Genomic DNA, 12,817 nt, shown 5'->3' with positions numbered 1-12,817 from the left:
AGTCACAGTAGATGTTGAAATTCAAGAAATTAAAGATTTATAGCCATTAAAACATTATTATCATGTAGAAATGTACAAAATCCTTAAATCAAACAAATAAGGGGCATTTTTCTTACTTTGCCTATTTGTAAATGTTGATTATTATAGGTGGAAATATTTTTAGTTGGTTTGTGTATGTATGCTGAAATTGATGCTTACTGATAATATCCTTCCAAGCCTAACTATAGCTCCAAAACAACTAAAAATAATGTTACCAGAATTTCCAAAAATGGTAATATTTGGCCTAAGAACAAGAATGAAAAATTTCATCCCCCCCCCCCCAAATATTCTGTTTTACAGAAAGCTACAATAATTTGAGAACAATGACCGAAAAAAATATAGATATTCAGCCAGCGAGAAATTAAAATTGCAAAGCCTATTGTGGATAATTTAGAATACAGAAAATTATCCAGGGATTATAAAATTTTAGGATATATTCAGATAACCTTATTCACCCCGAATAGTACCTTACTTGACAAATAGTCCCACTGAAAACAATTGGATTATGAACTATTTCATGTTCTGTCAGTCAGTAGTACTAGTTGAGGCCTGCACACACTTAATTGTCTGTTGCATAAATATGCATAAATTCAACATATTCTTTTTTCTCATTGGGGTCTCTTATTCAAGTACTGATCAGTTCCAGATATGCTCAGTTTTTAAAAGCATATAAGATCAGGTATACTCATATCAGATTTCTATGGTATTTTCTAAAAATGAAAAATTGATTTCTAAGGTAAGATTTAGGTTGTGAAATTTCATCACGAATGTTTTCTGAGAATGTTACAGGGAATGGAAAATAAATTTTGAACAGAGCCTTAACTATAGTATTGTTCTGGGATTGGCACTCCCAGCCTTCAGATATACCTTAACAAACTAATTTTTAAAATTTTCTAGGTTTTTAACAAGTGCACAGAAGATTATTTTAGTTTGCCTTTTGTAATGACAAGTACACCAAGCCATGGTGAAGTCACAGATCCAGGTAAGGCCAAAAAGGGTATTACATCATCTTGTACAATGGTCTCTTTAAATTTAAGTTTCTAGTTATATGCACTTTTTAATGTCTTCTAAGAAGACACTTCTAAATATTGTAACATTTTGCCTAGTTTTAAGCTATTATACTATATGTTATACAAATTTATTTAGAAAAAATATTCATCAAAATATCTTTTTCAGATCCTGTTTCACAGAAAATAAATTTTTTGCCTGAGGTAGAAGAAGAGGTCAGTTAAGTGTACAGACTGAATCTAGTATCTCAGCACCTCACAATCTTTAATGTATTTATCCTCTCAATGCTCCTATGAGGTAGGCAAGTAGTAGTTTAACACATGAGGAAACAAAGGCACAGACACTGAATGACAGAGAAGGTCTGTGGCAGAGGAAGGAATTGAACTCTGGTCTCCAAAGTCCTTGGCTAGTACCCTAACCATTAGACAGCCTTCCACTTATACATAGTACAATCTATGGCAACACCAAATAATTTACTAGCATGAACTACTGAAAAGCTGAATTACAGTACTGTACTTTCAGCCCATTTTCCTCAGTGCTGTTTTGCTGCGCTCTATTCCAACACTCAGCAAAGTTTACAGCAGTTAGCATTCCTGACATGAGAAGCACCCGGACAACAGCCACACCCTTCCAGATCGAACGGGCTTCCTCTTGTGGGTCTCATGGTTTCCATCTCCACTTGGACTGCACTTCTTTAACCTTAGCAGCTAATAAAGCACAATCATGCTGTAATAATCCCTGGTGAAGCCATAGAAGGAGGATAAAATTTGGTGACCCCTGAGGTTTTTTTAAAGAGTAGAAAAAATATGACCTTGTGTCTGAACCGATTCCCCTTTTCTATGAGCTGTTTAAGACCATTAATCTACAGTTTCTTGTGTGGTGCTCTACAGTTCTTTTTAGAACTCTTAATTGACTGATATCATTAACAGCACATAAAGTCCCTCTATTGCAGAAAAAACGTAGGAATTCTTGGATATGCTCTCTGGAGTCCTACTGGTTTCACTCCCAATGTCTGGACTTTTGGGCATTGGAACTTGGTATGGGAAACCTAGTGGGTGAAATCCTGGCCCTAATAAAATTAGTAACAAAACTCCCATTTACTTTAGTGGGACCTGGATTTGACCTGGAGTAGTCATCCATGACTGCCAGGATTTGCCTTCAGCTATGTTAGAAGATCTGAAGATGTTAGGAGAATTTTCCCTTATTTGTATTGTGTTGTAATTGTGCATTTTTTGTTTCTTATTCCATGAAACAAATTGGTACACAGTGGTTTTTAGTGGCTGCTGTAAGCATTCAGAATAGTGCATCAGTGGTGCTACCATATTTAATCAGTTTAAACTTTGATCCCTAGAGCAGCTTACTTTGCAATTTATTAAAGAAATACAAATTCTTATGATATTTCTAAGAGACGTGTGTAGAATATTTTTAATTAAACACCATTTCAGATTAAGTTGTGAAACCTGTTTCAATAGAATATAGAGACAATGCATGAGCTTTATTCAAAACTGTACAAAGAGGCTGAAAAGATCAAGAGGTGGAAAGTGACGGTAGAATCTGAACTGAAGCAGAAGGAGAGAAAATTGCAGGAAAATAAAAAGATTATTGAAGCACAACGTAAAGCTATTCAAGAGTTACAGGCAAGTTTCTGTCTAGGATACTTCAAAATATATTTTTAAGAATAAAAACTTTCTGAGTAAACAAATATAATTTGGCTTTCTAATATAATTTAATCAATAATGATTCACAGCTCACAAAAATAATTTAAGCAATTCATCTTGTGAAAAATATTTGACCGTCTAATTGATCCAACAGCTTCACCTTTTTACAAGCAAAACTTCATTTTTTAATTTTAAAATGTAAAAACTTATCCTCTCAATAATGAATGTTTGTTTTGAAAGAAAAAAGCAACTTAATATACAAAAAAAATAAGAATGTAATTAACACGTGGAAATGAAGCTTCTCTGTAACTTGTAAAAAGAGTACAGTGAAACTTGATATGTTTATTCTCCCTTCATACAAATTATATCACAAAACATGGTTCAGAGTTAAATATTGCAGTCACAGTGAAATAACAGCACGGAGAGAAATTAATAGGTATAATTAACAGCACATAAAATATATTATCAGGTGAGGTTTGAAAAGAAATGAAGCAAGATAATTGTATTTTGAATAACTAATTTTTTATGTGCATCTCTTATAAAATTAGTTTGAAAATGAAAAACTAAGTTTGAAATTGGAAGATGAGATATGTGAAAATAAAGATCTTCTACAAGAGTGAGTAATATGAACAAAATATTATAGAAATTTTTTTCATACTGAACACTTTACATTTTTATTTATAATTTTGAATAATTAACTGCACTCAAGAAAGACGGTAGATTGCAGAGCTTCTCAAGGCAAGGAGCTTCTCAAGGCAAGGACCTTGTCATTTTTATATCTGCAAAATACTATACACCCCTGTAATATTATGTAAATAATAATAAAATAGGTTTTTCTTCTTTCAGAAACAGTGCAACAAGACGTTTGTGTAATCTGCTCAAGGAAACCTGTGCTCGATCCACAGAGAAGTCCAACAAATGTAAATAGTATTTAGATATTGTTTTACATTTGTAAATGCACACTGCTGCATGGGAGAACAAGCTTTCTTTCTGCAGGCATGGATTCTAGTGTAGTTTGAATAAGTTGTGCGTGGCTCATCTCACCAAAATGAAGTTTTCTGGAGAAAATAAGCCATAGACCTAATAGCTATTCATTTTGTGTTCTTAATTTCAGAGTTTTTTTCCCCCAAAGGCAACAAGGTTGTTAAAGGGTTATACATTTGTATCCCAACCTTTTCTTTGGCATATTCATCAGAAGCAACATTGATCTGTTTGGGGTAGCTTGATACCTAAACAATGCAGAACAAAATAAGTGCATCGCACTAGTATTTTTTACATTACATTGGCTACCCATTTAGACACTGATCCAGGAAGGTATTTAAGCATACATGTAATAGTCCCATTAAATTCAATTTAAGTACTTAAAATTATGCATGTGCTTAAGTACTTTCCTGAATTGGGACTTTAGAACTATAATCTTGCTTTTATCTGAATTAATCTTCAAAACCTTCAGAGTTGCTGGATCCATGCTGCTGAAGAGTTGCTCAGTTTCTCTGGCCTCAATCCTGTACATATTTACACATTTAGCTTTACTACTGTGAGTAGCCCCATTGTTGACCATTATCTTTCATGACCGCTGTGTTCCTGAGAAGCAATGGCATTGTCAGCTACAAGGATGAAAGTCTTAAGTGCAAGATGCAGATGTTTAACAGTTGTCTCATGGCTTTTCACAAGAGAAGAGAATGACCTGCATCTTGCCTTATGTAGGACAAAATGCAAGACTAAACCTTGCATCATACCGTTCCCAGAATGGTAAAAATATTTTCTTCCTTCTACAGTAATGGAAGACAGGGCAGAACCAAAAATCAGTATTGATTACACTATATGGGGAACCCATGACATTTTTGTAAGGTGCTTAGCTACCACAGCAGTGTGGTTGGTCACACTGGCACATTAACTTAGACTCTCTTATCTCCCTTGTGCTCACATCTAGGTCACGTACAAATCCTCCTGTATTTTTCTTCATAACATTTCTAAAATAAGATATTTTCTTTCTGTTCACATAGCTGAAACATTGACATCATCCCTCTTTAGTCTGTACAAAACGAAGATGCTAAGATAATCTTCTTTGCCTGTTGCACTACCTATATCACACAAATCTCTTTGGATCTCTTTGCTGACCAAGTTTTCTGTTGCATCAAATTCAAATGTTTTGTTCTCACCTTCGAGGCCTTTCACAACTTTGCCTCATCTTAGTTATCTGTTCTCGTCATTTATCACATCAGCCTCATGGTTCCTTGTCTTTACCAATGATGTCAGACTTGATGGTCCATTTGACTGCTTTTCTCACAAGTGTCTTCACGCTTTCTTCTATGCCATCTCTTACATATGGAACACCTTTCCTGAATTTATCTTTAAAATAACTACCCTCTCAAATCTCTCGAGTCATTTCTGCCATGATAGTTATTGGAAATTGGCCAACTAACAATGGTTAGGTTGAGGGGGCAATCCAGGAAGTAAATAAATATATATAAATGTTCGATTCCGAAACATCTAGTTGTTTGCGGCACTAATAGTATGTTTAATTATGTGACCATATCACTTGACCACCTTATTCCTCAAGTAGTCTCAATGAAACAGAGTGGATTTCAGTGGGGCTACTCAAGGAATTATCAACTCATCTTTGATACTCCTGCTGTCGCTGTGTTTTGATGTGTCCAAATCTGTTATAATAATAAAAACATGATAATATGCTTATACTTTTTGATCCTGGATTTACATCTAGCCTGCCATTCTGTCTGGAAGAAGTGGAATTCAGAATGAAACCATGTAAACTGATCTGGAATGCTACTTAGATGGAGAATACACTTTTTCTGCATTGCATAACATTTGCCAACAATATTTTTGCAGACATTTTGGTAAAATGACGAGAAAAAGCAGGCTCACCATATCCGTGTTTTAATTCTTGATGCATGGTGTATTGAAATGCTTGGGCAAAACTTTTTTTAAAATCATATGTACAATCTAATATGCCCTTGTATATTACATTTATTGCTGTATTGTTGTGCATATCTTAAAAGTAAAATTTTATTCAAAATATTTCTATATTGACAGATGAACATGAAAGAGAAGAAACCAGACATCTATATATGGCACTTAATAATAATATTGAGGTAAGTGATTGATTATAAGAGGTTTCAAAATACTATAAATTTAAACAGCTGAATTGAGTTGATGTGAATGCTGAGATTTTCTTAAATGCAAAACACATTTGTCATTGATCTACAGGAGGGTCAGTGCCTCTGCTAGGAGCTGGGATGTAGGTGGTCCGACCTAATAGGAGAGGCTAGGATACGTAATTGCACTCTGACCTGACCCCCAGAGCCGGAAAACAAGCTGGGGATCAGAGACAGGATTGATAGGGCTGTTAGTCAGAACAAGGTATAGGGGAAGGAACCAGAGATGAAGCAAGGATCAGGAACAAGGCAGGAACTGAGGAGTGAGGGAAGGAGCAAGATAGGGATCAGGAACAGGACAAGAGTGGAGTGGAACTAGGAACAAGGTTGGATGCAGATTGCAGAAGCCAGATAAGAGTGGAGTCTGTTGCGGCAACATCAAGGAGTCTGCGCAGCTGCTTGGACAGCCCTGCCTGGGACACTTCCTGGTGTAAGTAGTGGGTGTGAGACAATCAGATACTGCTTTGTCTGTCTTCACTGGTGGTGACAAGGGATTGTGACACACCCCCACCCCCAAAACCTGAGTTGTAGACCTGCCAAAACTGAGGACCGAAACCCCTGGATCCTTATAGCCCCAGTCTTTATACAGTCTCTTTGGAGTATTCCTATTTTTTGCCAAGCCCTTTGCTTTTTACAAGGGTGAGACCCACAGTTGTATAACTCCAAGGCTAGGCCTTTAGGCGCCAGCACTCTTGATTTTTCTCTGTGGCTCTACAGCAAGTCTGAACAAGTTCAGACTCCTTTTAGAAACTTCCACTATTAGGGAGCAATATAACCAGTATTTGCAGTGACAGAGTGTAGCCTTTTCAAAACAAGCCAGCATTTCTTAGTCAGTTGGAATACAGCATTTGAGGGTCCTTAGATCATCATGGAAAACTTAAGAGTCTATATTGGCAGAAAACAACTGCGCACTGTTCCATGTTATCCTTGAATCTATCCTAGTCTCACTCTCTCTGACCCTGTGTCTCTGCTCTGGGCAGCAGCTAGTCTTAAAAACCATTCCAGTTGCACCTTATAGACGCAGCATTCCTTATCTCCCAGACAGTTAAATGTTTATTTTCAGTCATTGGGTCTCCCATTGTCTCTCAAGGGTGACATCCACTTATGTCTTGCTTCTCTGTGCCCTGGGGAGAAGTTAACCTCTTTGTACCTAGTGGGTAACAATACAGAGTAAAACTGAGTCACATGGATTGTTCATAAAAATAAAACAAGAATTCCCACAGCATTCCCTGCCATTGTCACATGGGCAGCTGCTGGTGCTGAGTGCCCAAGTCTTTATGATAAGAATATAATGATAAGAGTTTGTTCTATTCAGTTGGTGGTGGTTTTTTTTAACATAAAGAACTTTATTTGAAAAATATATACATGTATTAATACAAAACATGCTTACAAACATAAGGTGCAATACAATTGTATCATGACATAAGAATTGAAAATATACACCAGTTTTAAGTATAGTACAGCATAGTAAGTAGAGTGAAAATTTAGTCTTAAGGCTGGTCTACACTACCGCACTATGCACTCCCCTGTCGTCATAATTACTCCACCTCAGCGAGAGGTAGAAGCTATGTTGGCAGAAGAGTGTCTCCCACCGACATAGTGCGGTGTAGATGCCACGTTAAGTCGATGTAATTTACGTCGCTCGGGGGGTTGCTTTTTCACATCCCTGAACAACTAAGTTACATCAACTTAAGTGGTATTGTAGACAAACCCTTAATATATTTTGTGGAGGAACAGATGAGTAAGTAGGGATAAGAGGGAGGTATTAAGTTCTTTTACACCATTTTTTGTCTGGACTTTTGGTATTTTAAACAAAATGTAAAACCATCAGTAGAGTCTTGCAAAGTACATTTGACCTTCAGTTTTTTTCTGAACTTCAGTGGGAATATAGTGAGAATTTTGAATATTTGTCAATGAGAAGGGAGAGGAATTTTTATCTGGGGTAGAGAATTTGATATTAAAATAGTTAAGTTAAATGTTTCTTTTTAACCTTTGACTTCTATTTATTATTTGTACTGTGATAGCACCTAGGCACCCCATGTTGTGCACCAGGGCTCCATTAAGTTAAGCACTGTACAAATAGCTAGCAAAAAGATGGTCCCTGCTCTAAAGAGCTTACCATCTAAGTATGGGATTACTTCAATTTCTAATTTTTTAAATAATTGTTCTAGTAACATTGATTTAAAATAATAGCTGTCTGTTTTAACAAAGTACTTTTTAATCTGGAAACGTTACCATTGGCTTATAATACTGCATATTTTTAAATGGTATGTACATTCCTTTTTCATTATAGGAAATCATTTGTTTTTGAACATTTATTGCTATGTTTTATTTTTTAGAGAATGATATTGGCTTTTGAGGAACTTCATGTGCAAGCAGAGAACTCCAGATTGGAAATGTGTTTTAAATGTAAGAATTCCACCTAATGTTTACAATACTCATAATATACAGAGTACATGTAACAATCTCTTTGATCTTTGGAGATCATAACATGCACTTTTGGCAGGAGTGATGGGATTTATTAGAACCAATGAATTATAGGCACACTGTTAAGAATGTCTATAGGACATGCTTATGTGGTAATAAGGGGAGCAGATGCTCTTATTACAGCATAACTTGGTTCTACAATATGGCAACAATTCCTGAGGAAGGTCAACTAGGTTCTAAAAAGGGGCATAAAAGAGATTCTCATCCATTCTTTGTACTCATTTGGCCGAATCTTACTCCCCTTAAAGTCCATGGCAAAACTGTTAATTTAGCCCTGGTCTACAGTAGGACTTTAGGTCGAATTTAGCAGCGTTAAATCGATGTAAACCTGCACCCGTCCACACAATGAAGCCCTTTATTTCGACTTAAAGGGCTCTTAAAATCGATTTCCTTACTCCACCCTTGACAAGTGGATTAGCGCTTAAATCGACCTTGCCAGCTCGAATTTGGGGTACTGTGGACACAATTCGACGGTATTGGCCTCCGGGAGCTATCCCAGAGTGCTCCATTGTGACCGCTCTAGACAGCACTCTCAACTCAGATGCACTGGCCAGGTAGACAGGAAAAGAACCGCGAACTTTTGAATCTCATTTCCTGTTTGGCCAGCGTGGCAAGCTGCAGGTGACCATGCAGAGCTCATCAGCAGAGGAGACCATGATGGAGTCCCAGAATCGCAAAAGAGCTCCAGCATGGACTGAATGGGAGGTACGGGATCTGATCGCTGTATGGGGAGAGGAATCCATGCTATCAGAACTCCGTTCCAGTTTTCGAAATGCCAAAACCTTTGTCAAAATCTCCCAGGGCAGGAAGGACAGAGGCCATAACAGGGACCCGAAGCAGTGCCGCGTGAAACTGAAGGAGCTGAGGCAAGCCTACCAGAAAACCAGAGAGGTGAACGGCTGCTCCGGGTCAGAGCCCCAAACATGCCGCTTCTATGATGAGCTGCATGCCATTTTAGGGGGTTCAGCCACCACTACCCCAGCCGTGTTGTTTGACTCCTTCAATGGAGAGGGAGGCAATACGGAAGCAGGTTTTGGGGATGAAGAAGATAGCTCACAGCAAGCAAGTGGAGAAACCGGTTTTTCCGACAGCCAGGAACTGTTTCTCACCCTGGACCTGGAGCCAGTACCCCCCCGAACCCACCCAAGGCTGCCTCCTAAACCCAGCAGGCGGAGAAGGGACCTCTGGTGAGTGTACCTTTTAAAATACTATACATGGTTTAAAAGCAAGCATGTGAAAGGATTACTTTGCCCTGGCATTCGCGGTTCTCCTAGATGTACTCCTAAAGCCTTTGCAAAAGGTTTCTGGGGAGGGCAGCCTTATTGCATCCTTCATGGTAGGACACTTTACCACTCCAGGCCAGTAACACGTACTCGGGAATCATTGTAGAACAAAGCATTGCAGTGTACGTTTGCTGGCATTCAAACAACATCTGTTCTTTATCTCTCTGTGTTATCCTCAGGAGAGTGAGATATCATTCATGGTCACCTGGTTGAAACAGGGTGCTTTTCTTCAGGGGACACTCAGAGGAGCCCGTTCCTGCTGGGCTGTTTGCCTGTGGCTAAACAGAAATGTTCCCCGCTGTTAGCTACAGGGAGGGGGGAAGGTTGAGGGGGTAGCCACGCGGTGGGGGGAGGCAAAATGCGACCTTGTAACGAAAGCACATGTGCTATGTATGTAATGTTAACAGCAAGGTTTACCCTGAAAGACTGTAGCCACTGTTTTATAAAGTGTCTTTTTAAATACCGCTGTCCCTTTTTTTTTTTTTTTTTCTCCACCAGCTGCATGTGTTTCAATGATCACAGGATCTTCTCCTTCCCAGAGGCTAGTGAAGCTTAGAAAGAAAAAAAAAACACACTCGCGATGAAATGTTCTCCGAGCTCATGCTGTCCTCCCATGCTGACAGAGCACAGACGAATGCGTGGAGGCAAATAATGTCAGAGTGCAGGAAAGCACAAAATGACCGGGAGGAGAGGTGGCGGGCTGAAGAGAGGGCTGAAACTCAAGTGTGGCAGCAGCGTGATGAGAGGAGGCAGGATTCAATTCTGAGGCTGCTGGAGGACCAAACCAGTATGCTCCAGTGTATGGTTGAGCTGCAGCAAAGGCAGCTGGAGCACAGACTGCCACTGCATCCCCTCTGTAATCAACCGCCCTCCTCCCCAAGTTCCATAGCCTCCACACCCAGACGCCCAAGAACGCGGTGGGGGGGCCTCCGGCCAACCAGCCACCCCACCACAGAGGATTGCCCAAAAAAAAGAAGGCTGTCATTCAATAAATTTTCAAGTTGTAAACTTTTAAAGTGCTGTGCTTAGAGTGCTGTGTGGCATTTTCCTTCCCTCCTCCACCACCCCTCCTGGGCTACCTTGGTAGTCATCCCCCTATTTGTGTGATGAATGAATAAAGAATGCATGAATGTGAAGCAACAATGACTTTATTGCCTCTGGAAGTGGTGATTGAAGGGAGGAGGGGCGGGTGGTTAGCTTACAGGGAAGTAGAGTGAACCAAGGGGCGGGGGGTTTCATCAAGGAGAAACAAACAGAACTTTCACACCGTAGCCTGGCCAGTCATGAAACTGGTTTTCAAAGCTTCTCTGATGCGTACCGTGCCCTCCTGTGCTCTTCTAACCGCCCTGGTGTCTGGCTGCGCATAACCAGCAGCCAGGCGATTTGCCTCAACCTCCCACCCTGCCATAAACGTCTCCCCCTTACTCTCACAGATATTGTGGAGCACACACCAAGTAGTAATAACAGTGGGAATATTGGTTTCGCTGAGGTCTAAGCGAGTCAGTAAACTGCGCCAGCGCGCCTTTAAACATCCAAATGCACATTCTACCACCATTCTGCACTTGCTCAGCCTGTAGTTGAACAGCTCCTGACTACTGTCCAGGCTGCCTGTGTACGGCTTCATGAGCCATGGCATTAAGGGGTAGGCTGGGTCCCCAAGGATACATATAGGCATTTCAACATCCCCAACAGTTATTTTCTGGTCTGGGAATAAAGTCCCTTCCTGCAGCTTTTGAAACAGACCAGAGTTCCTGAAGATTCGAGCATCATGTACCTTTCCCGGCCATCCCACGTTGATGTTGGTGAAACGTCCCTTGTGACCCACCAGAGCTTGCAGCACTATCGAAAAGTACCCCTTGCGGTTTATGTACTCGGCGGCTTGGTGCTCCGGAGCCAAGATAGGGATATGGGTTCCGTCTATGGCCCCACCACAGTTAGGGAATCCCATTGCAGCAAAGCCATCCACTATGACCTGCACATTTCCCAGGGTCACTACCCTTGATATCAGCAGATCTTTGATTGCGTGGGCTACTTGCATCACAGCAGCCCCGCAGTAGATTTGCCCACTCCAAATTGATTCCCGACTGACTGGTAGCTGTCTGGCGTTACAAGCTTCCACAGGGCTATCGCCACTCGCTTCTCAACTGTGAGGGCTGCTCTCATCTTGGTATTCATGCGCCTCAGGGCAGGGGAAAGCAAGTCACAAAGTTCCATGAAAGTGCCCTTACGCGTGCGAAAGTTTCGCAGCCACTGGGAATCGTCCCAGACCCGCAACACTATGCGGCCCCACCAGTCTGTGCTTGTTTCCCGAGCCCAGAATCGGCGTTCCACAGCATGAACCTGCCCCATTAGCACCATGATGCATGCATTGGCAGGGCCCATGCTTTCAGAGAAATCTGTGTCCACGTCCTGATCACTCACGTGACCGTGCTGACGTCGCCTCCTCGCCCGGTATCGCTTTGCCAGGTTCCGGTGCTGCATATACTGCTGGATAATGTGTGTGGTGTTTAATGTGCTCCTAATTGCCAAAGTGAGCTGAGCGGCCTCCATGCTTGCCTTGGTATGGCGTCCGCACAGAAAAAAGGCACGGAACGATTGTCTGCCATTGCTCTGACGGAAGGAGGGGCGACTGACGACACGGCTTACAGGGTTGGCTTCAGGGAGCTAAAATCAACAAAGGGGGTGGCTTTACATCAAGGAGTATTTCAGGCAGGACTTCACGGAGGGTTCCAATAAGAAATGGTGCACCTAAGTTATCGTTCTTATTGGAACAAGGAGGTTAGCCTGGCCTCTGATTGATACATGGCTAGATTTACCTCGCTGCACCTTCTCTATGAGTGACTGCAGTGTGACCTAGAGGAATGAGTCCCCTAGACAGGGGAGGAGGCAAATGAGTACAAAACAAATCTGGTCTATTTCTTGTTTTGATCCACTCCACCTATCTTTTACATCTTTGGCTGGCAGCAGACGGTGCAGAAGGACTGCATGCCATCCGCATCTCATGGCTGCTCGGCAGAAGATGGTACAGTATGACTGCTAGCCATCCTCATCTCTTGCCTGCCCGGCAGAAGATGGTACAATACGACTGCTAGCAATCCTCATCTCTTGCCTGCCCGGCAGAAGATGGTACAGTACGACTGCTAGCAATCCATATTGCCTGCCTGCT

General features: G+C 40.8%; 1 protein-coding gene and 1 long non-coding RNA gene across 2 annotated transcripts in view; both read left to right on the top strand.

The window, feature by feature from the left end:
* The window catches only part of SYCP1 (synaptonemal complex protein 1), a 73,965-nt gene that overhangs the window by 1,239 nt on the left and 59,909 nt on the right, over nucleotides 1-12,817 (top strand). Inside the window, exons 2-8 of the mRNA XM_073320331.1 lie at nucleotides 937-1,021; nucleotides 1,216-1,262; nucleotides 2,520-2,684; nucleotides 3,254-3,321; nucleotides 3,552-3,625; nucleotides 5,760-5,818; nucleotides 8,221-8,290. Of these exons, the coding sequence (XP_073176432.1) occupies nucleotides 937-1,021; nucleotides 1,216-1,262; nucleotides 2,520-2,684; nucleotides 3,254-3,321; nucleotides 3,552-3,625; nucleotides 5,760-5,818; nucleotides 8,221-8,290 (568 nt within the window). The remainder of the gene's footprint in view (nucleotides 1-936; nucleotides 1,022-1,215; nucleotides 1,263-2,519; nucleotides 2,685-3,253; nucleotides 3,322-3,551; nucleotides 3,626-5,759; nucleotides 5,819-8,220; nucleotides 8,291-12,817) is intronic.
* LOC140901452 (uncharacterized) lies at nucleotides 9,102-10,667 on the top strand. The gene is made up of 2 exons (XR_012155860.1): nucleotides 9,102-9,555; nucleotides 10,150-10,667. It is a non-coding gene; the product is annotated as an uncharacterized lncRNA (long non-coding RNA).

The sequence above is a fragment of the Lepidochelys kempii genome, chromosome 21 (assembly GCF_965140265.1).
Source record: "Lepidochelys kempii isolate rLepKem1 chromosome 21, rLepKem1.hap2, whole genome shotgun sequence".
Taxonomy (NCBI): Eukaryota; Metazoa; Chordata; order Testudines; family Cheloniidae; genus Lepidochelys; species Lepidochelys kempii.
This window is presented reverse-complemented; position numbering and strand designations above follow the sequence as displayed.